The 24,093-nt window shown below is 42.6% G+C and overlaps 2 protein-coding genes and 1 non-coding gene across 3 annotated transcripts in view; 1 reads left to right on the top strand and 2 right to left on the bottom strand.

Annotated features, from left to right (window-relative positions):
- Positions 1-19,740, top strand: part of LOC130129645 (uncharacterized) — a 27,777-nt gene extending 8,037 nt beyond the window's left edge. Inside the window, exons 4-9 of the mRNA XM_056299236.1 lie at positions 4,628-4,720; positions 7,631-7,827; positions 7,950-8,021; positions 9,839-9,962; positions 10,142-10,354; positions 19,096-19,740. Of these exons, the coding sequence (XP_056155211.1) occupies positions 4,628-4,720; positions 7,631-7,827; positions 7,950-8,021; positions 9,839-9,962; positions 10,142-10,329 (674 nt within the window). The 3' untranslated portion in view covers positions 10,330-10,354; positions 19,096-19,740. The remainder of the gene's footprint in view (positions 1-4,627; positions 4,721-7,630; positions 7,828-7,949; positions 8,022-9,838; positions 9,963-10,141; positions 10,355-19,095) is intronic.
- On the bottom strand, positions 12,615-24,093 carry LOC130129713 (glycine--tRNA ligase-like). The gene is made up of 17 exons (XM_056299313.1): positions 23,851-24,093; positions 23,276-23,377; positions 23,069-23,171; positions 22,821-22,962; positions 22,026-22,114; positions 21,317-21,393; positions 21,048-21,193; positions 20,790-20,939; positions 19,754-19,916; positions 18,783-18,947; positions 18,126-18,232; positions 17,861-18,007; positions 17,673-17,758; positions 17,467-17,576; positions 17,109-17,202; positions 16,827-17,017; positions 12,615-15,225 (listed from the first exon to the last, which is right to left on the bottom strand). Exons 1-17 carry the CDS (start codon positions 24,091-24,093, stop codon positions 15,106-15,108), a joined length of 2,235 nt encoding a protein of 744 aa, XP_056155288.1. The 3' UTR covers positions 12,615-15,105.
- LOC130130251 (small nucleolar RNA SNORA84) lies at positions 22,203-22,338 on the bottom strand. Its single transcript, XR_008812144.1, has one exon. It is a non-coding gene; the product is annotated as a small nucleolar RNA SNORA84 (small nucleolar RNA).

Below are 24,093 nucleotides of genomic sequence, written 5' to 3'. Positions count from 1 at the left end.
GTGGTTAGCACTGTTGCGTCACAGCAAGAAGGTCCTGGATTTGAACCCCAGGCCGTCCCAGGTCCTTTCTGTGTTCTCCCCCGCGTGTTCTCCCCATGTGTTCGTGGGTTTCCTCCAGGTGCTCCGGTTTCCTCTCACCATCAAAAAGACATGCATGTTAGGGTTAATACTCCTGCCTGTGACCCTGGCCAAGGCAATGGAAAGAAGAACTGGAGTTGGTCCCCGGGCGCTACGGCTGCCCACTGCTCCTATACAATAGGATGGGTTACATGCAGAGAACAGATTTCATTGTAACTTTACAATGACAAAATGAAATGGCTTTTCTTTCTTAAACAAGACATTGGGAGCAGTTGTTGATATCAGAGCATCTCTCTGATCAGTGGGGGCGTTGACTTTTTTTTTTTTTTTGTATGTGTATACTGTCTGTAGACCGTTGTGCTTGGACACATTGGCGTTCTGAATTACAACCATTTGACATATTTCTGCAGACTGATGTGCAATGACAGCAGATTTATTAATACTTTTATTACGATGTGGCCCTTCAGTTTATTCTCGCATAGTGTTTTAGATTTTTTTAAATGCAAACTGTAAAATTCTGTGGTGCTGTTTACGTCAGGTAAACCAAGAAAGGTTTGCTCTCGTGTCAGCTTCTTGTGGGTGTGTCTTGTGAGTATGTTGGAGGCAATGAAGTTGCTGACAAAACTGTTAAGGATTCACCCACTAAGGAGAAACAATGAGCTCCAGAACTTGTTTGGAAGTGCAGAATGTTTTGTATACGCAAGGAAGTGGCCGATAAGGATTGGCAGGAAGAAGAGAAGAGGGCAAGGCGTATTTTCAGTACAAGAGACTGAAAAAACTAAGTGTGTATATATGGGAAGGATGTAGTTAAAGTTAGTTAGACCAAGGTTTGGCCATTGTGGTCTGGTTAGCTGTTTTAAGAGTAGTAGGTAAACGTCCAGATGGGCTGTGAGAGCCCAGAGGGAGTGCAGTTTTTTTTCTTGTTAAAAATACAGCAGAGAGAACAGCTGCACAAATGGATTCATGCAGTTGTCCAACAGTGTAAGAACTGACTCGCAATGCGGTTTATTGACTATGGAGGGCAGTGCCTGGCATGCTGGACATTAAGCAGGAAACCTTGGACCTGTCGCCGCCGCGTCATTTTCCCACCCGCATTTCACGAAGACCCGCCCCTACTCTGCCTCTGCTCGGATTAACCCTATCGCCGCCGTAACGATACTCAAGCAAGCTAGGCAGTGGAGGCGACGAATACTACCTAACCACACGCAGAATCGGGCAGGTCTTTGCGAAATGCGGGTGGGGGAAAAAAAAGACTTCTCGTCCCGAACCGTCAACCGTAGATGTGAGTCGCGCATGCGCCATTTTACGACATTTTTACCGCAGCCTCTTTAGGCTGGTTTTGTAAACTACAGTACACGTGCCCGCGAGAGTGGAGGCCGGTAAGAGATGAGCGCCTTTCAGTTTTTCCACCACCTCCGAGCTTATCTGGAGACTTTTAAGATGCACCCCAGCTGGGGAAAAGCCGAGAAATGGAAGCTTACTCGGTCGGCGAGTAATTTCATCTTGAAAGGTAGCCACGTGTTTTTTTTTTCCCACGCTTGTGAATTATGGTGGTTATGGCGAGATAAGCGTAATGAAGCATGGAAGCTTTACAGCCACGTGTGTTGAAAAGTTGTTCATTTCTGGAGGCATCGGACGCGCTGTAGGGACCCTGTGCCGAGATGGGCGCCGCACATCTGCGGTATAGGCAAGCTTTCTATTGGGATATTCGGACTTGGAGCTTCAATATCTCACGACTTGAAACCCCCCAGTTAAATAAATACCAACACTAAGTTCTCAGACCTGGCAATGTAGGCAGTCAACTACAACCCCCCCCCCATAAATAGTAACGCTTTTAAAACTGGAAATCACGTTGATCTCTATGGCAACGCGTCCGCGCGGAGTGTTTAGGGACCGTCAACAAAGTACAGTGACAAGATATGTAGGAGATTGAAAGTGCCTAAAGCCTCTGGTGAATGTGAAAAATACCTGTTTATTAAACTCACTCCAGTGTCCAAGCATTTGATGACGACAGTACTAAAGCTGTTAGGCTGGGAAATTTCACATCTATTTATTTATGAAAAAAATGTTACGTACCTCTCTTTCATTTTGTTTATATTATGGAGAGAGAGAAAAAACAGATTTTACACAGGAGATTTTGTCTTGGTAAAAAATAAATAAATAAATATACCGTTTATTAAATTGGGTTAATACTACTGGGGATATTCCAACTTTACGGATTTGAGAATTTGAAGCTGATTTTTTTTTATCAAGAAAAACCAATAAAATCACATCCATGATGTTTGATTTTGGTGATTTTTTTTTTTGTTTGTTTTTTTTTGGTGAAAATACTCAATAGCTTCAAAACTAGTTATATGAGGCAATCAAAACCATCTCATCAAGAAATCCAGTGATGGTAGCTGTATTATGTGGACATTATTTGCACATTGACGATTTTGGGGTCAGTGCCTTTTATGGGGTGGCACGGTGGCGCAGTGGTTAGTGAGGTCGTGTCACAGCAAGAAGGTCCCGGGTTCGAGCCCCGGGGTAGTCCAACCTTGGTGGGTCATCCCGGGTCGTCCTCTGTGTGGAGTCTGCATGTTCTCCCTATGTCTGTGTGGGTTTCCTCCCACAGTCCAAAGACATGTAAGTCAGGTGAATCGGCCATACTAAATTGTCCCTAGGTGTGAATGTGTGTGTGTGTGTGTGTGTGTGTGTGTTTTTGTTTGGGCCCTGTGATGGCCTGGTGGCCTGTCCAGGGTGTCTTCCCGCCTGCTGCTCAATGACTGCTGGAATAGGCTCCAGCATCTCCCCGACCCTGAGAGCAGGATAAGCGGTTCAGATAATGGATGGGTGGACGGATACCTTTTATGGAAATGTGATCAATTCCTATTTTCTGTTGTTGGTGTGGTTACAATTTGGTTGTAACCTTGTTTTATGAAGTTTGCTATTGATTTTGAAACGAGTGCATTGTCATTAAAATCATTATTATTCTGCCTCCGGAAAGTTGATTAAAATTACAAACTACAGTAGTCGGGGTTTTTTTGTTGTTGAATAGGCCAATCTTGTATGATGGCAGTCTATACAGCACTATTAAATTGTGGTTTGTAGGTTGAGCCTTAAATATGGCGTTCAAGTCGCTACATGGCAAATCTAAAATAATACAAATGATGTGGTTTTGTGACAGAAGCTAACAGCACCATGTTCTTTCTGTAAACCAGAGAAAATTGCCATGTTGCTGTATGATGGAGACCTGACTTTATAATGAAATGTCCATCCTGGCATTAAGATTAAGATGTACTTTTATTAACTCCCATGGGGAAATTCATCCTCTGCATTTAACCCACCCTAGCCATTTAGCTAAGAGCAGTGGTGCCCGGGGACCAACTCCAGTTCTTTTTGCTATGGATTGGTCAGGGGCACAGGCAGGAGTATTAACCCTAACATGCATGTATTTTAATGGTGGGTGGAAACCGGAGCACCCGGAGGTAACCCATGCAGACACGGGGAGAAAATGCAAAACTCCACACAGAAAGGACTTGGGATGGCCTGGGGTTCGAACCCAGGACATTCTTGCTGTGAGGCCAGTGCAATATTATAATGTGGTGCATTGTGTTGCAACCACATTTCTACAATACAAATGATGTCAGCGTCCAGCATCCTGTGATAATGTTTTAGGTCTGTTATGTGTACATCTTGACCATTAATGTTATGTGAACAGACCTAAAGAGAAAATCTTGATCTTGTTAATAGAGCTTCAATATATTTTTCCATTTTCTGTACATAAACGTCAATATCATTTTTTTTAAGGCAGTGGCTTAAAAATCTTGTATTATAAGGTTTTCTAAAGATGTCACTCGACTTCAAGCTATATATGCTTGGACAGCCGAGAGAAAACTGCTTTGTCTAAAGTTAAGCCTTGCATTTTATGTATTGTGCAAGCCCAGGCTAGAAGTAATGGAAATTACATCAGCTACTTAATTATTTACCAAATATATTTTTTTGGATTCCACTGATCCAATTTACCTTTTATAACAAGCTTAAACCATATGAATACAGCACAACCACTAAACATTAATTCCATAAATTTACCTTTTAAATCAAATCACTTTTGTTCAGTATAAATGTTAACTTACCTTATCTGCATTAAATATTTGGTTTTAGGTGTCTACACATTTCCTACACTTTATTTGCCATTTATACATTTTTGCTGGATGATGGACTGGCGGTCTGTACATGGTGTTTATCCTCCTGCCGCCCAATGACTGCTGGGATGGCTCCAGCATCCCTGCGACCCCGGTGGGATAAGCGGCTTGGATAATGGATGGATAGAACACTTACAAAAAAATTACAATGACAGCTTTACCTTTAAACATCTGACAATTCACAAATCTATTGGCCTTATTATTGAAACTTGTACTGTACATATCCTATGTGACACTTTGCTGCGCTTTTACCCTATCCTTGTACCAATACAAATGTATTTTTGACACTTGTACAGCAGCTGCTTAAACTCACTCCTCGGCATCTTTAAAGCCCCTCTTTAAGCCCCCCTCTGTGCTGCTCGCAGCTTGCATCAGTCCCGTGGACCTGCAAGTCCGACTTGCGTGGACACCGGGCCGCCAGGTGCGACTTGCACGGGGGGCTTGGACCCCTTTAGCAGGTCTAATTTTGAAAATAATTGCAATTAGTTGTGTACCTGGTGGGGCTGCCCTTTGTTAATTTTCTTTGTAAATGTGAGCATATCATATGTAAAATAATAAATGAACATTTTGTACTTTATTTTGCTCAATACTTTAATTCTGTTGGGTTGTGACCAGCGCTCGACTAATCCTAAAAGGCATCAGAAATGAGCATTTAGAATCAGAAACATGTTTATTGGCCTTGTAGGTTTGCACATACATGGAATTTGACTCTTGTTTCATGGCTCTCTCAGTGTACTCATGGAATAACAACGCTACAACACAACAATCTTCAGATACATACACAAGGCTTGGCTTATACAGGTGAAATAAGAGGTGATAAAGTGCAGTTGTGCAGAGAATATATCAGAGATGCTGAAATAGATGTTAACAGGTCACTTACATGCATGCCCTGAGGTAGATGGACATGACAGAGTGTACCAATGTACAGTATAGTATATACAAAATGGTTGGATTTATTTGACAGTGTTAAGCATTCATTTGAATGACAGCCCACGGAAAGAAACTGTTTTTATATCTGGTTGTTTTTGGGGTACAGTGCTCTGTAGCGCCTGCCAGAGGGGAGGAGTTGGAACAGGTTGTGACCAGAGTGTGATGGGTCTGCAGTGATGTTGGCTGCCTGTTCCCTGAGTCTGGAGATGTATAGGTCCTGAATGGAGGGCAGGTTGGCACCAATGACTTTCTCTGCAGACGTAACTGTCCCTTGTAATCTGTCCCTGTCCTGTTTGGTGGCCGATCCAAACCAGAAAGTGATGGATGTGCAGAGGACAGACTATATTATTGCAGTGTAGAACTGAATCAGCGGTTCCTGTGGCAGGTTGAATTGTTGGGCCTTTTTGATGATTGTGTGACGATGGTGTTGAACGCAGAGCTGACGTCCACAAACAGGACCCTTGCGTGTATCCCTGGGGATTCGAGGTCTTGGAAGATACAGTGCAGTCCCATGTTGACTGCATCATCCACTGACCTGTTTGCTCGGTAGGTAAACTGCAGGGGGTCGAGCAGGGTGTCTGTGATTTCCTTCAGGTGGCCTAACACCAGTCTCTGGGAGGATTTCATGACCACAGACGTTAGGGCAATGTGCCTGTAATCATTTAATCCTGTCATATGGGTTTCTTGGGGACCGGGACGATAGTGGCGCTCTTGAAGCAGGAGGGGACTTCACACGGCTCCAATGATCTGTTGAAGGTCAATGTGCAAATGGGGGCCAGCTGGTCAGTACAGACTTTAAGACAGGAGGGTGACACCCCATCCAGGCCCGGTGCCTTCCTGGTCTTCTGTGTCTGGAAGAGCTGGCACACGTCCTCAACACAGATCCTGAGAGAGGGTGGGGGGGGGGGGGGGGAGTGGCAGGCAGGGAGTGCAGTTAGTTGTGTGTTGTGGCTGGAGAGGATGAGGGGTGTGAAAGTTTTCTTTTCAAACCTACAGTAAAACCCATTTAGCTCTTAATTAACTTGCCTATTAAAATAAAGGTTGATGATGATGATGATCGTCAGCCAGTTGATGGTTCCTTGCAGTGTGAGGGGTTGGTCTCCTGTAGTTGGTAATGTCTTTCAAGCCGCTCCAGACTGATGATGGATCGTTGGCCGAAAACCTGTTTTTTAACTTGTCAGTGTAGCACCTTTTTGCCCCTCAGATCTCCTTTGTGAGTGTATTTCTGGCTTTGTTATACCGGATCCTATCTCCACTCCTGTAGGCTTCCTCTTTGGCCTGACGAAGCTGCCTGAATTTGGCTGAGAACCAGGGCTTATTGTTGTTAAAGGTTTTGGTGGGCACACACGTCCTCACAAAAGCTGATGTAAGATGTGACAGTGTCAGTAAGTTAAAAGGCCACTGATGCCATCATTCTTGTGTTTTTGGAGCTAATGGGGTTTTTTTCCTAATAAAAATTGACCAAATTTTGACCCAGACGATATTTCCATACATAAGAACTGTAGTATATTTCCATATTTAAGAACTGTGGTAGGGACTATAGATGCCCCTCTGTCTTGCCGACTTGGATTTACTTCTCTGCACCTCTTGTTCGTGAAAGTATTGTTGATTTTTTTTTTAAGAAATGCATTTCTGGTGGAGAACTTTGCAGATGGCCCCTTGTGTCTCAGGAGTACTAGAAGCAGAGAATTGGCTCTATTTTTGCCAAAGTACAGTGAAAGCCATGTAGATATGGAAGACTGCTTAATACTACAGTTGTAGCTGGTTGTCTGTCGTGCCAACATTCTGAATCTGGGATTTGTCTTAATCATTTGACGTTTCGTTCGTGAGCTATTGAAGCCAGAAGTCCTAATATCCCAATTATAGGACCACGCAGAGTCACAATCAAATACCAGGTAGCGCAAACCTGCGTGGAATTTGATTCCGGTTTGGTGGCTCTCTCAGTGTACTTAACATAAAATAACAACACTACAACACAACAACCTTCAGATATATACCCGAGGATTGTCTATATACAGGTGGAATAAGAGGTGATAAAATGCAGTGGTGCCGAGAATATATCAGAGATGCCGAGAATATACACACGTGAGGTGAGACGCATACACACGAAAGCATGTTCAAATAAATGGTTGACATTAAGTATTTATGTTCAGTGTTTGATAATGAGATTGCAACCGTTTGTATATTTATTTATGTATGTAGACAACGAAATGAAAGTCTAAGGCTTGCACACTTCCTGTATGTGTAAGTCATGCGAGAATGTTGTGTAGTACGGCAATTGTGAGATGGTTAGCTCCAGCAACACATGTTCCTTCAGTGAACAACTAATCCATACACGTCCACCCTTTTCCCTGCTCATGTTTTTAGTTCAGGTCAGTATTTTATGTTGATATATATAAACGCATACACACACCCTTTTTTTTTTATGGTTAATACAGGTGGCAGACTGTACTACACTGGCCCAAGCCAGTGTTACATGCGGCTGGTGATTATGTCTGAGGAGGAAAGGAGGGCAGTTCTGAATGAGTGCCACAACCAGCAAGGCACTGGCACCCATAGAGGTGTCAGAGGCACCCGAGACCGTGTGGTGGCTGGGTACTACTGGCACACCATCACACGGGATGTGACTGATTGGGTAAGGCCAGGATTGATGTCTGGACCACTGAACTTCTGAGTTTACTCCAAGATAATCAACCTAATATGTCAGGCCATCTGTCACATGAACTGTCTTTTTAAGTACTCTGACTTGTGTTTCAGGTCAGGCGCTGTCCCCCATGCCAGTTAAATGACCCCATAAAAACGGTGGCGCCAGTGCTACATCCCATAAAGGTAGTGTAGACCACCAATGACCAATAATATTATTATTTTTGTCCGCCAGTATTAGCAAACCTTTTTCTGCATTTATCCACTTCCTTTTTGTTTTGATTCTCCTCGTTCCTGGGAGGAGGTCCTTTTCTTTTTATCTGTCATGTCCTGTTGCTCCTAAAGTCAAAGAAACCCGTTTCAAAAGTGTCAGCGATGTACCCTGTTAATGATCTTCTGCATAAGAGATTTAAATTTTAAGTGGATCCTTCCATCTCCTGAGGCTGAAACCATTGGCCATTCATTTTTTAATTGTTCTTATGCTAATTTATTTTGGTCTTGAGATCCATAATTGGTCGTCTTTAAAATGAGTAAACATACCTTCATTTACATATATTGATATAATCTACTTCATGGATAATCTAGATGTATATATTTCAGATACTATTAATCTCATGATTCTGTTGGGTCAATATCATTTACATACTTGTACGTGGAAAGGCAGCCCTCCCTCTTTTACCACGTTTTATATACATTTGTAAATTACTTCAAGTCATTGAAATATTTGGAAAAAACGAATAGAAAAGCAACAAAAAAAAGTGCTTCTATATCTCGGTCCTCGCTTTTTCTGCCCCCTTGTGCTCTCCATCTGTTTACTTCATTTTTTCTCTTTTTTATTTTTATTGATTTATTTTTTGTGTTTGAATTTGATGTAACATTATTACCACCATTGTCTGAACTTTATCTTTCTTTTTCTACATGTATTTCCTATCTTGTTTTAGATATTTCCTTGTATTTGATGAAAAAAAGAAAAAGAGTCTCCTCCTTCCGGCTTCACACAACAACTGCGCGTGAGCATCAGGCAGTATAATTGAACTTCAGAATAAAAGTGCATTTTAAGAAATAAGACGCTATCGTAAACAAATATGCATGAGCACAAAAACGAGCACTTATCAAAAATAATAACAATATAACTCAGTTAAAGGTTATTTACACTACGTCTGACCTCAACGAAGTTGTCAGAATGTGGTCCGGGAACCTGAGTTACACCCCACCCCACCCCCACCCCCACCCCCCCAAGTCAGCTTGCAGCTCCCAGTCTGACGCAGAGGTGAGGGGACCGCCTGCTGATCTGGGCTGTGACTGAGGCTGCTCGGGGGTGCCTGCCTTGTACCTTGTATGAATCCAAACTATCCCTTTCAGAAGTTTGGGTAGTGTCATGATTTAACCTCTTAAGTAACAGGAGCTTCTGTGTGCCCCTGACAGAAGCACCAATGGGATGTTGCTCATGGGTTGATGGCAGTGTGGGAGCGCACTGCTTCAGCTGCAGTCACTGTCCTCCGTTGCTCGGCCAGTAGGCTCATGATCACAGGGTTCTTGGTTCAAAATTGGCCGTGGTTTCTTTTGCTGTATCTTCCCCTGCTCTTTTCACCCTGTGCCTCTACTGCCCTGTCTAGTAATAATAGTTGAAACGCCAAAATATATGCATCTTCAAGAGACTGTTGGTGTTTCTGGTGGGTGAAAATTATGTACAGTGACAATCTTAACCATATGTCATGAATATGAATCATCTGGATAGTTGGTGATCTGATGTAGGCTATTTTCATCGAATTAATTCAACTGAATGCAAAAAAGTACAAGATATGCCTATATGATTCCCACATCCGGAAGATTTCAGCAGGCATAAGCGGTGCCAGATCGTTTCATGGGATGTGAAAGTTTGTCGATTTTTCTTTCTTTGCACTGCCTCTGAAAAATTAAGTCTTGTACTCATCCATCACTTGTGCTTTGTCAAATATTCAGGATGATTGATGCATCAAACACGTTTTATTCTCTGCATTCAGGCAGACTCGCAACCAGAGTCTCCCCTTGTAAGACATACGGGCTGCCAGACCGACTCCCTGCACAAACGATCGGTTGGCACGCAGCTTTCCATGAGAACTCTGCAGCGGCACAATAGAAATTCAGGTTTGTAGACCGATGGAGACTTCCCATCATAAATTCCTTTTTTTGTCAGAAGCCCATACCAGATCACTACAATATTTATGGAATAGGAACTTAGTTGCTGTTTACAGACGTGAATACTCACTACTTTTTTTAACGAGTTCTGTCACAAGCTCGTCAAATTATACCTGTTTGAATCAAAGGTACCCGGACAATCTTGTCCTGCAAAAACCTGAGACTTGACACCACTACTGGCCCCTTGAGCACTTCACAAGCTCTCCTGATGATAGCAACACCTATGAAGCTCAGCAGACCAGCCAAGAGGCCTCATCGAGACCTAAAGGAGGAAGAGGACGAGGATGAAGAGGCTAGTGTAACGGTCACCATTTGACTGACTGACACATATTACGATACAGGTAACTGCACATGGCAGGCCGTTTTACCATTTATTCATTTTAAGGCACTAGTCACTAAAAATTACACTAGTATTTGTTTTTTTTAAACACTAGTCACTGTTGTTAAGTCACTAGTTGTTAAAAATTAGGTACTAGTTCTATTAGAATAAGCACTAATTACTAATTTCATCGTGACTAGTCACTTTTCTTTTACTCGTAACACTTCATTAATCACGAGTTCTTTTATTTACCAGTAACTTAATTTAGAAAGCACTAGTCACTATTCTAATAGCATCTTTTCTTCTCATCTTGTAACTTCACAATAGCGACTAGTGTTTAAAAAACAAGTACAAGGGTTTAATTTTTAGTGACTAGTGCCTAAACGGCTCAGTCTGCCAGCTAAATGCAACCCACCATAAAAAAAGATAGCTGAGGTGATCAGGCACTAGTCACTAAAAAATTAAACACTAGTATTTTTTTTAGATATTAGTCGCTATTGTGGCCATCACTGGTCGCTGTTGTAAAGGTACTAGTTGCTAAAAAAAAATAGGTACTAGGTCTAAAAATACATTTTTACTTGTCTCCAAGACAATTCTACCAGTAATTATGTATTAATAATCACTAATAACTATTTATTAATGCTAGATAATATTCCAGTAATCACTAGTGAATGTCCCACTGTTACCAGTTGCTTTTGAATAACGCCTAGTAGTTTTTCAAAAGTGACTACTGAAAATTTGATATCAGCATCTATTTGTGACTAGTCATATTAATTCACTTGTGTTAACATATATATGTCAGGTAAAAAAAACGTGGCACGGTGGCGCAGTGGTTAACGTGGTCGCCTCACAGCAAGAAGGTCCTGGGTTCGAGCCCCGGGGTAGTCCAACCTTGTGGGTCGTCCCAGGTCGTCCTCTGTGTGGAGTTTGCATGTTCTCCCCGTGTCTGTGTGGGTTTCCTCCGGGTGCTCCGGTTTCCTCCCACAGTCCAAAGACATGTGGGTCAGGTGAATCGGCCGTACTAAATTGTCCCTAGGTGTGAATGTGTGTCAGCCCTGTGATGGACTGGCGGCCTGTCCCGGGTGTCTCCCCGCCTGCCGTCCAATGACTGCTGGGATAGGCTCCAGCATTCCATGACCCTAAGCAGGATAAGCGGGTGGGATAATGGATGGATGGATGGACAAAAACATACATGTTGGTGTCTTTATTTGGAGTAGAAACTAGATGTCATTAAAAACCTACTTGTCGATACTGAATAGCAACAATGTAATTGTGACAAGTGAATACCACAATAGCAACTAGCGGGGTTGGGTACCGTTCACATTTGAACCAATACTGGAACCAGTACCTGGATTTCAGTAGCGGTACCCAATGGTACCTTTTTTTGGGTACTTTTCTCACTGTAATGACAAAAACGTAATTTCAGTTGTGAAAAATAAGTAAACAAGCACGAAAAAAGAAAAAAAAATCGAAAGACAAACGGACTCCTTCCATTTTAGTCAGATTATTATTATTCAAGGAATTTTGAAGACTAACGAGCGCGCGTACTAAGCCTCCCTTTCGGGTCAGCCACAATTTGTGACACAGCCCACGGTGCCGCCATGGGGGAAAACAAGTCCACTTTGCATTTCGCATCACAAGTATTGCAGTGAGCGACGTCTGAGTCAAGTTGGGGTAAAGTGCGGCAGTCTCCGGCTCGCCATTGCCCCGACTGTTGGACTTGAACAAGTTGTAGGTTTAAGGGAGGGGTAATGTAGTTTCGCTCTCTAACGTCTACTCGCTCACCCAGATGCGCACTTGCAACAAGCGGTAAACTAGGAGGGATTTTTTTGAAAGGCTCATAAGGAATTTTAACAATATTTATTTTAATTCGCAACATAACTCGCAAGGTACCGAAACTTGGCACTGATCAATCTAAATGTGAATAGACTCGGTAGTACCGATGTAATTTGATCAGAACCTGTAAAAAGTATTGAGTTGGGTACCCTAGCAACTAGTCGTCGATAGTTACTAGTAACTAATATACGGCGACTAGTAGAATTGGATTAACAGCTAGTGTTCTTTATATAGTGACTGGTAGTTAATGAAATATTGATATCTAATGTGACCAGCAGCTTGGTATTTTCCTTGTAATATAACAGTGACTGATGCCTTTTATTTTAGTCACTAGTACCTAATTTAAAGCATGTTTATTGAATTACCAGTAAGACAAACGTGACTAGTCATAATCAAAAGTAACTAGTGCTTATTCTAACAGAACTAATATCTAATCTTTAGCAACTAATGACTTTACAATAGCGACTAGTGTTTAGAAAATAAGTACTAATGTCTAATATCTAGTGACTATCCATCCATCCGTTATCTTTTTTTTAACCGCTTATCCTGCTCTCAGGGTCACGGGGATGCTGGAGCCTATCCCAGCAGTCATTGGGCAGCAGGCGGGGAGACACCCTGGACAGGCCGCCAGGCCATCACAGGGCCGACAGACTCACACACCCATTCATTCCTAGTGCCTTCAAATGACTGAATGGTGAAATGGCCTGCCATATCTCCATCAGTCTGACCTCTGTAAATCCAAGATCCATTAAACTTAGAACAGAACTGCTTTGCCAATGCTGTTGTCAGCATCTTCCCCCACCGCCAAACACGAAATCTTATGTGAACCCGAGTCTAAGCTGCAGATAGCGCTCATATAGCCACGACACGGCTACTGCTGCTTCAAACTCGCCAACACCTGCCTATATTCCTCTTCATTTGGCTGCTGCTGTAAAGACAAAATTGACAAAATCGGTTTTCTTGGAAAGACAGTAAAACTACTAGAGTTTATAATTTTAATAGTGGTGGATTTGCTGTTGTCTTAAATGCAAGTATCAAAAAAGGATATTTGCATGCATTTATAAGTCAAATATTGTCGCTATGATCATCGATTTGGCAAACACTTTTCTTATAGCCTCATCAGTTATCCCCTAAGCAAGACAAAGGCAATAGTTGGGTGGGTGGGTGGGGTCAGACTGACTCTACAGTTGTCATAGTGGCATTTTTTTCCCGTCTGCATGTGATGTGTCTGTGGACCAAAGTACTTGGACATAAGCATTCAGGACTGCTTGTCTATGCGAGAGTTCAACCAACAGATGTGCAATTGTTGGCAGATTTATTGAAGGAAATGTGGACACATTTGCACAGCAGTGTTGAGTTCATCCAGGATTGATTGCTTTAATTGTAATTGAGCCATATCACTCAAAACTTAAAGGGAAACTTTTTTTTAATCTAAGCCCTATTTTCCTATCACGAGCCAAGTGATGGGCAGCAGAATCTTTTAAATTGATTCGGTACTGAGAGAGCTAGCAGCAGTAGTTCTGGTCAAATATCATCCACTTAAAGCTTTTTTTGCATCAACGGTCCCTGAATTTTATGAGACGTGTTTGAAAACATTTTCATTATGAAAAGACGATCCAACGATAGTCATTCAGCTCAGTGGTACTTTTTTGCATTTTCCTTTTTGCACTTAGGAATAGAATACACTTTGTCATTTGTGCATACTACATGCGATGAAATGCACTCTGCATTCAACCCATCCTAGCTGTGTAGCTAGGAGCAGTGGGTAGCTGCCATGCAGCACCCGGGGACCAACTCCAGTTATTTGTTCCTACTGCCTTGCTCATGGGCACAGACAGGAGTATTGACTCTCACATGCATGTCTTTTTGATGGTGGTAGGAAACCCACACAGACATGGGAAGAACATGCAAACTCCACACAGAGAGGATCTGGGATGGCCTGGGGTTCGAACCCAGGACCTTCTTGCTGTGAGGAAACAGTGCCGTGCAACTCATTTCCGCTGTCTTCCTGCAACAACCCGCTCCTTGCAGGATTACAGACACATCTGCTTTGGATTAGAAATGGATGGATACCTTTTCTAATTTTCATGAGTGATATTGTGGCTAAAATTCTAAAGACCGCTTTCATAACTTTGAGCCCATGAGTACCAATATAGAGCTCTTTAGTGGACGTGATTGGGTGACTGTTATTGCCTCAGAGAATTACACTGCAGCTAGGAGTGCAGGCAGCTGAGGCTAGCTTGCTTAATACTGAATCAGTTTTGAAAGATTCTGCAACCCATCGCTGAGTTTGACTCCTAAATATAGCGAAATAGGGGATAGGTTAAAAAAAATACCAGACTCTCTTTAAGTGTACCGTTACTCTTTGACGCTCAGGGGGTGTGATTTTTAAACACGAGGCTCCACATGGAAATCAAACCCCAGTCCCTAGAACCGTTAGCGTTACTATATGTGTTGAATCACTGAACATTAGTGACCAGGTTAAGTTTTGATGCTTTAGACGCTTTACAGAAAATATTAGTCCTATGTCTGACCATTAAGTGCTGCTTGCTTTTCTTGAATCACTCATTCCATCTGGCCAAAAAACTGGAATTGTGAAAGTTTCCTTCCACACCAGACGTAAACCTGAACAAGTTTTCTCCCTTTTTAAAAACATCTGGAGATGCCCTGAAATTGTTTGAATAAAAAAAAAAAAGTAAGAAAGAAAGAAAAAAACAAAACCCTGCAACCTTTTGTTACCCATAATTGTTGTTAGGCATCATAAATACATAACATTTATTTTGAAATTGAATTCTAGTGACGCAGTGGGGTGGGACACTGAGGGCGCCCTCAGCGTACATCGATAGCTTGTCACAATACAATCGCAATCTTTCAACTGATGCATGTGCAAAAAGTCTGTAGCTGTTCAGAGAAGTGACTGGCAGATGAGCGAGATGTTTATTCTGTGTCCTTCTTGCTGGTCTCTTGCCCTTCAAAGATGGGGTACTTGCTTTCCACCTCAGCCCAGGTCAAGGTACCATTTGCCAGATCTCGGATTATCACCGGCAACTCACTAACCTGAAAGAGGGAGAGAGAGGCATGTGGTTTTACTATATTCTAAAATCACAACCTAATCAACTATTAAAAATGACAACTCCCAGTCTGACAAATGGCAGTTTGCTTTCCATTATATAGATAAACAACACATTTGAAAGATTATGTAGCATAATGGTCCGTAACACTGTCAGATCTACGGTGTACAAGCTTTAGTAGTTATTAGGGATAGGTAGTTAAAAAAACATTGTTCATAGCGACCAGATTCAACTTGGTGCTATGCTCGTTTTTAACAGCCAATCATCACACATGTTAATGGTTAGGGTTCAATAATAGCAGACTTAACAGTCAGTTGGTATGTTGAGTTCAGCTTAATTATTGACAGAAAAAGACTTTCTTTGTAAACCCCCCCCCCCCGGTCATTTCTGTGTCTCTTAAACGTGTGCTGATTATTCAATTCATCATTCTTACCACTCACTGATTCATCAACCATGACTGCCCACACCAGCAGTGTGGCTGTTCAAACTCCTTAATTAACACGGGCTTCGAAATTACAAGCTAGATGTTCCGCGTCGCACACACACACTGCTCACACATCCAACGTGCCACGGCCGAGAAGACGCGACCTTCAGTCTATCTGACAATATTTTATTTTGTTGGATACACACTGCAGCTGACTGTGCTGCTGCTGTTTTGGTCACCCAAGAAAAACATCTGATCTCACCAGGACTTACCTGCTAAAAATAAGTTAAAAATATATTTTTTAAGTGTTTTGTGTTCACTCTCAAAATGCACTTCTTGCATTCACAAACATTGTCACTACAGACGCCCCATTAAAATGGTAAGGAAAATATACTAGGTTCTTTCGGTTAGTGCTGTTAGAGGGTCCACTTAAGACTAGAACAACTGGGATTTCACTCCTACCTAAAACGACCATGGGCTGTCAAAATGACTGCTGATTTTTAAACTCTATATTCTGTCATGATAAATAGCCAAATGAAATTTTAATGCATTGTATATGTTAGTGTGTCTGTTATTTTAACAACTATAATACTATTTTTAAACAATTTAAAATGGCCACTGTCCAACACCTGTAAATACTGCAACGCGTCGGTGGTAGTCATGGTGCGTCTGTAACGGCGTCTGTACCCAGACATGTTGGAAATAATCAAAAATCAAATTTAGACTATTTCTCTGCACTGGATAACACTAATGTGTTTCTAGGACAGAGCAATGAATTTCGCCAAGGAAATGATGCGACCAAAACACATCATAAATAGTGACATGACGCACACAATCACGCACAAATTATGAGACGGCCATGTTGACCGTCCATGGTCGTTTTAGGTAGAACTTATCGTAACTTTTTTTTGTGCAACTGATCTAAAACTCATTTTAAATGCAAGTATGTGCAATTTTAGGAGAATTCAGGGAGCAGCAGGTCTGTATCCTTTTCCCCCACAAAGTTATTAAACTTTGAAAATCCAAAAACGGCCATAAATGACCGTCTTGGTCATTCTAGTGTTAAAGTATAATTTGGCAACACTGGAGAAAAGGCTTAAAAGTTCGTTTCTGTGAAATAAACCAAATCTTCTGAGTGACAGTGGGGACAAAAATTCACATACCTCTGCCCTGATCTGCCTCATGGAGTCACGGTCTCTCAAAGTGGCTGTGTGAGGCGTCTTGTTCACTGTGTCAAAATCAATGGTGATCCCAAAAGCCACTCCTATCTCATCTGTCCTGGCGTAGCGCCTCCCAATAGACCCTGAAGAGTCGTCCACTTTGTGAGAGACACCGTTCCTAGTCATTGCCTCAGCTGAGAGGACAAATAAACAGTTAGAGACAGAACACAATTTATCTTCTTTACCAGCAGAGAAAAAAAAAAGACACATTAAGTGGACACTTACATAATTCCTTGACAAAAGGTATGAATTCCTGGTTTTGGCTCAGAGGAAGGACGGAACATTTGTACGGAGCTACAGTGGCAGGGAAGCTGAAATACTGCAGCAAAGAAACAGTACAGATAAATAAAGTGCAAATTCTCCAACTAAACTAGTGTACAGGTCTACTGTTTTTGGCTAAATAAATGTATGCTAGGAACCCGACTTGGTATGCTGCTCGAATGAAATTCACAAGACTGAAAATTTCAAAAGGAGAATAAGCAAGCAAGGGATTTTGACAAACGGGATTTCTTCTTCACTGTCCAAATAGTACAAGTCTAAGAATTATTTGACAAATACTGTTGACACAGACAACCCCACATACCGTTCTCTGTTCATCACCCTCTCTGACATGGAATGTGTGCTCAAAGATGGTGTACATGATTCTACCGATGCCGAAGGAGGGCTCGATTACACTGGGAACCACTTCTTCCACTGCAAACAAGATGGGACAGCACCCGGTCAAAACCAGCATTACTCAATGGTTCCCTTAGCAAGAGTTCGTATTAAAAAAAAAAAAAAAAAACTCACCATGCAGAGTCTTCTGGAACCGCTTCACGCTCACCATGTCCTTGGTGAGCTTGAAAGACTTGCCTTCCGTCTCAATGGTAAACTCCCTGTAGAGATAAATTGACAACTGACACATTTGCACTATTCTTAATGACCAGGTTATCCACTGTTCCCATAACTTCCCCCATATGACGGCTGTTAGCACTCACCCAGTTTCATTGAGCAGCTGTTCCTGTTCGGTAATGAAGCATTCATCGCACACAGCAAGATACTCCATCGCTAGCTTAGCATCCTTCTTGTAGGCCTTCCCAATGGCGCCTTTGTTGGGCTCAAACTGGACGACATTGACAACTTTGTGTGCAGAAGTTATGGAGTACAACAGTGGAACTGTAAAACCTATGACGACTCTGAGGTTGTCCAGCGCTTGTAATTTTAACTGTAATACTAAACGTAGGCAAGGTAATTAAGGATATGGGTTCTTTCAGAGGTTTCTCAGCAACCAGAGGGACCTTTGTAGCCCGCGCATGACATTTTAGATCGTAGCATGATCTGTCAGCACAGCCCACAATCTCTATCCATCCCTGGAATGGACACAAACAACATTTAGCCACACCATTACCAATGACCATACATGTATATAATGTTAATAAAACAAAATCTTAATATAGTAATTTACAACAATTATTAAAAGTGCTTTGTACAACAAACTATATAGGCACAGATAGTAAAATGGGGAATACAAGTGAGAAAATGAGAAACCGAAGACATGCAAGAGGATAAGGAATAAAAACAAAAACTAAAAGTTAAGGGGGAGGATCTAAGGGTCTTTAAAAGAAAATCAGTTTGTAAGTCCAAGCTCTGCATCTTGGGTTATGAAACAAGAACACATGGTACCATGGATGTGAAGCACTTTTGTTAATGAGTCCAAACAAATAAAGACTTGGTAAATTTAGATTCAACAGACTTATGTGTCTCACTAAAGAGTGTCAAGCCGTAGAAAAGCGGTATGATCCATGACTTGCAAAAGGGCAGAGCGTTTAGCTCCATTTCTTATGCTGTACTTTAAATTGTTCTTCATAATTTCTGTTCAACTTGAAGTCTCACTGAACACATTTAACCTGAATGACGTACATAAGAGGTTTTGGTCTCAGCATCCCAGCAGTCACAGGCATAGTGGGCCATCTCATTGTCCATGTGCTGACGGAAGCGTAGCTTATCTTTGGCCACGCCAACTTTAGTGAGGTAGAGGTAGATCCTCCCGATGAAATAACCCAGGACGGAGTTGTTGATTACTCCCTGAAAGAGACAGAAGGAAAACATCTTTAACACATTTCATTGTCCACATTGACTGCTTTTACGCCCCCCCCCCCCCAAAAAAGCACTGCATCAGTTTGAGTCCATAATGACTAGTTGTAGCCAACGATATGTTGTCTTCTTCTTTCAGCTTTTCCCCGGTTTTTCGGGGGTCGCCACAGCAGATTTTACAGGTTCCATCCAGGATCCTGTGAGGGCACAGCACCAATACTGGCCGTTGTTAATGCGGACCTCGACTGATCCGGTATGGTCTTGTCACTCCACATACTGATTTGGCAAAATTTTTCATCAGATGCCTTTCCTGACATAACCACTAACCCTATGGACGGGGGCATGGACTTGCACCCATGCCTGTCGCCATATGCAACAGGCATGTAGCCAACGACGTAAAAATTATTAAAAAGGTACAACGCTCATATTACAGAAATTCAAAAGTTTCCTCCAAATTCACTCTAATAAGACAAGACTTGATGAAAACTACAGCACAGTTGAACTGTCTACACAGCATCAAACGTGCTTGCTAGAAAGAGAGCAAGCAACGGGCACTGTACCATTAATCAAGGAGAACACCTGTCTGATTCCTGTTGACTTTCATGTACAAATAATTGACAGAACAAAATGAACACAGAATAAAGTTGTTTACCCTCCTGTGGAAGAGTATCCCAAAAGTGTTATCACATTAAGAGCCCATTTGTTTCCTGTGGTTATCTCCATGGTGGACCAAAGTTGATCTGAGATGACCTGCTGCTAAGGATACATGAGGCCAAATTATTAAAGTGGCTCCTTACCTGCTCCACTGCATCACCCAGTCTCATAATGTGGGCAGACTGGCCGCTGGTCTGCGCCTTGGAGGAGTACAATGTGATCTCCAGGTCGGCCACATTGTGGAATTTAGGGTGGACCTTTTCTGTTGGGTCCACAAAGTGCTCAATCTCAGCCATGGTGAACTCTCTGCAGACAAATGAGGAACGGTCAAATACTTGCACAAGATTCTGAATAAAGACATTAAGTGTTTGTACTTGTGTCTTTGAATATCGGGAAAGTAACAGACTTGTAACAGTGTTAACATTTTAGCAAAGTTTCTTTATGCATGCTCAATAATCCAGGTAAGGAAATCACAGAAAGTTGAATAAGTTCATCTGGACATGTATGAGAGAAATTTTTTATCACTCATCTAAGTGACCTCTTCATTCCCAACTGACTGCAGGTTTCCCCTGCAGTGGCATAACGACCGAAAACGATTGGTTTCATATGCAAATTACCGTGACCATTAACTACAGTTACAATGGTCATGTGTACTATTCAGAAGATTGGGGAACAGTTGCAATCCCAGCTTTGTAAGATGGCGACAGATGTACTCTTAGCCGCCTCCACTCAGTTCAGGGATGGTCATTCCCTATTCACATAGATGGCCTCTTTTGACTCCCTGTTCAAACCAGTGTTCCTCCCTATCAAGGGTGTGCACATCCCTCATCCTTGAAAGAGTGGCCTCTGGCCTGTAGATGGGTGTAGACTGCAGAGTTCTGTTGGCTATTCTGTGTTGTGCCATCCTCTTGGCCAGGGTCTGTTTGGTTTCCCCAGTGTAAAAGTCACAGCAACCCTCCTCGTACTTAACAGTGAACACTATATCGCTCTGAACTGATTAAACTTTCTGTGATTTTAGCTAAGTTGTTGCTACTCAACAGCATGCTCTTTCATTTTACAATAATATACACAGGTATTGACAGTATTGAGTTCATGCCACCAATATTGGTTTAAACACTATACCAACTTGGTAAAACTGCCTATTGCAACAAGCCTTAAGAGAAACATTGGCTCGCTCACCTAACACGAATGAGTCCAGAGCGAGGAGAGATTTCATTTCTGAAGGAGTTTCCTATCTGAGCAGCAGCAAAGGGAAGCTTTCCCTGGTTGAATTCCAACAGACGCTTGAAGTTGAGGAAGATTCCCTGAGCGGTTTCAGGCCTCAGATAGCTGCAAATTTGGAGTAATTTATTTACTAATTATCACAATATGAACAAGATTTAACCATTGCTGCAAAAAAAATTTTTTGGTTTCCGTTAATGTAATACTGGTTTGTACCCTGACATATTCCCCCCTGGCCCGATGGACGTCTGAAACATGAGGTTGAAGGAAATTGGGGCTGTGAGGTCATTTCCTGTGGTGGGTGACTTGACATTGTATTTCACAAACAGATCAGTCAGTTCTTGCTGGGTGTAGTTGTCCATCTGAAAAACAATATTGGGGAAAAAATGCTTGAGTTAATCATTTATAGCCTTTTTATTCCTGCACAACTACATCATGTTCCTCTATAATCACTGACTAGGACCATTCTTGTTGGCTGCACTGACCTGAGTGATTACTTCAGCCATCTCAGCCTTCTTCTCGGCAGCACACTTCTTGTCAGACATCAACTTTTGGAGATGAGCTGTGGTATATACAAAGAAATTGAAAATGGCTTCATGCATAGATTCAAGTTCTCTTGCCAATGTTCCAGTGTGTTCTGTTACCATTTCAAAGACAGTCAAATAAAAGAAAAATGTTTTTTCTAAATATAACATACATTTACATTATGTTCCTTTGTAGCTGCAACTTGAATAACTCAACAAAACACTTCAGATTGGGTATGCAAAAAAATAAAATATACATTCACATTCCACAAAATTAAACTCACACTGAATTATTATTATAATACTAATTTAAGTGTATCAAGACAGTTTCATCGCCATGCTTTTGAAACAGAGTGAAATGTCCTGCTGGTGTCTCTGTGCCTTCCTTGTTTTGCTAACCGGTGTCTGAGAGCCCTGTGTGATTCCTGCTGATCCGGCCACTTCCAATCTCCCCCAGGCACAAAACTGATACTCAGAAACAAGCCAACCAGCACTGAGGCCAAACCATGTCCATCTCTCTCCCCACAGACACTAACAAATATCACAGATGACTTTTGCTAAAACCTTCCTCTAAGTTGCTTTTCTGTTAACATATATTCTATACAGTGAGGGAACTTAAAGGGTCTGGTTAAAGTCAAAGGAACAAGAGAAGATGTGAATTAAGACTTGCCTTTAAGGAGGTGGTCAGCCCTGAAGCATTCACCGTTCTTGACATCTTTCACCATGTAGTCGGCAAACTTTTCCACATGTCCAGACGTCCTGGTAATCGCATAAGAACACAGATAATTGATTATGACCATACACAAACAAGGCATTACATGTATGCTACCTCCACACTTTAAAAATAAACTGTCTCTGCAACCGGGCTATGGAAGGCTGCTTAGGGTGGCAGCTCCCATGCATAAAATTGCAGATTTAATATATGCCTGTTAATCAAAACCCACAGACAAGCATTTCAGAGCTGTCTCTGGGAACCACCAGGCACTGTATTCATCCATTAGCTGCGACCTATTAACCCACATCATCTTACTAAGAAACAAGTAACCCACTAATAAAGACTTGTTGCTTCTCTTCCATTTGTGAGCGAGTGTGAAAGTTTTGAAAGCATTTAAAGCGTCTACAAAGTGTTGGTTGGAGAGCAGGCCAATTCCATGCTGCGTTAATGAAATGTGGGGGAGAAGCAGAAAAGCCAAATGAGTCTAACTGGGGAAAATGTTCACACATTTACCTCATAAGATGGCAACCACTACATCAACACGGACACTTCTTTTTGTTGCGATCTTATGATCAACAAGAATTCTCTTCCTACAGCCCTTAGATGCAAAACAAACAAAAACTCCAACCTTAACAATTGCCAGAGAATGTTGTGATCCGTTTTTCCCCAGCTGACAGCTTGCAGGTAGTTATTACCACATAACATGAATGCACAACAAGTGTACTCAAGCATTCTGTCCTTTGCACCTACTTGAGCACAGGCTCTGGGGTCAGCATGGTGCAGTCAATCTCCAGAATCTGCTCCTCTTGGATGAAGTGCTGCCTCCAGGCCTGTAGTATGTTGTTCTTTAGGGCACAACCCACGGGGCCAAAGTCATATAGGCCGCTCACACCTGAAGAGCAGTACTGCATGGTGGTAAAATGCTTAAAACAATGTGTATTATGAGTTCATGCAACAATGTTAACTTAGAGGGTACCCACTAATGGTGAAATGCTTACCCCCGTAGATAGCAAAGGCTTGATCATAGAAGAATCGCCTTTTCAGAGTATCTTCCATTTTGGTTCTGTCTACAATGTCGTCTTTGGGCTGCAAGGCTAGTTCCTGCGTGGAGAGTTTCAGGGGGAGTAGAACTGGTTCTTCAATTGCAAAAATTGAAAACTGGGGATTACTCAGTTGAGGTAATGTCTTAAGAGTTTATGACTGACCTTGGCCTCGAGCATTCTCTTCCTTGCTTTCAGCTCTGCCACAGCTTTGGTAATGTCCACATCAGGGGCCCCTTCCTCTTTCATTTTGCGCACAAGGTCCCCCTGAAACAGGCAAGACGCAAGAGGTTTGCACACTGGAAAATCCCCCCAGCCCAGCTCCGAGGAGCGGCTCTCTAGTTTATACATGCCGGGCACTTTTGCTATTAAACTGGCAATTCGCCGGCATCCATTGGAAAACCCTGAGCTGTTTGTTGCCCCGGCCTATTCTTCCAACCCCACCCTGCCCTCACCCGCCGCTGCAGCTGCCGCAGCAGCGGCGGGTGAAACGTGGCAGCGGACGGAGGCCAGCGGAGCCGCAGACGTGCGTTCGTCAGCCAGCAAGCAGCAGACTAGCAAGATGCTAACAGACGCCCGTCTTCATTCATTGACAACCGCGGTAGCAAGGCTAGCACGCTAAGCACGCTGCGCCAGTGCGCCGGGTGGTGCGCGACCGTAAGAGCGGAGATCATTTTGGGATCATCCCCACCCGGCTTCGTCGATCCCAGTTGACGGTGAATTTACACGTTAAAAGTTACCTGCTCTTTCACCGCAAGCCTCAGCGGGGCGAGAACCTCTTCGTTGTTAATACTGCCCATGTTTTGCCCTTCAGACAGCCGCGGCCGAAGACTTTCCTTCTTCTTCCTCTGGTAGAAGCAGACCGACAGAGAAAACGGCCTGTTTCGGGGCGGCTTCGGTACGAGTCGGACCCTCGGCACCGGACAGAGGGAGGAGATCTTAGCGCTGGTCCTCAGCAGTACCGACGCTGCGCTGCGGAGCAT

The sequence above is a fragment of the Lampris incognitus genome, chromosome 19, assembly GCF_029633865.1.
Source record: "Lampris incognitus isolate fLamInc1 chromosome 19, fLamInc1.hap2, whole genome shotgun sequence".
Classification (NCBI taxonomy): Eukaryota; Metazoa; Chordata; class Actinopteri; order Lampriformes; family Lampridae; genus Lampris; species Lampris incognitus.
This window is presented reverse-complemented; position numbering and strand designations above follow the sequence as displayed.

What these genes read in the sequence shown, in the direction of transcription:
- LOC130129713 (XM_056299313.1), bottom strand. Translation starts at nt 24,093, where the DNA reads ATGCTCCGCAGCGCAGCGTCGGTACTGCTGAGGACCAGCGCTAAGATC. An exon ending in GGCTTGCGGTGAAAGAGCAG is followed by an intron (nt 23,378 to 23,850) that starts GTAACTTTTAAC and finishes TGCCTGTTTCAG; the next exon opens with GGGGACCTTGTGCGCAAAAT. An exon ending in AGAGAATGCTCGAGGCCAAG is followed by an intron (nt 23,172 to 23,275) that starts GTCAGTCATAAA and finishes CTCTCCACGCAG; the next exon opens with GAACTAGCCTTGCAGCCCAA.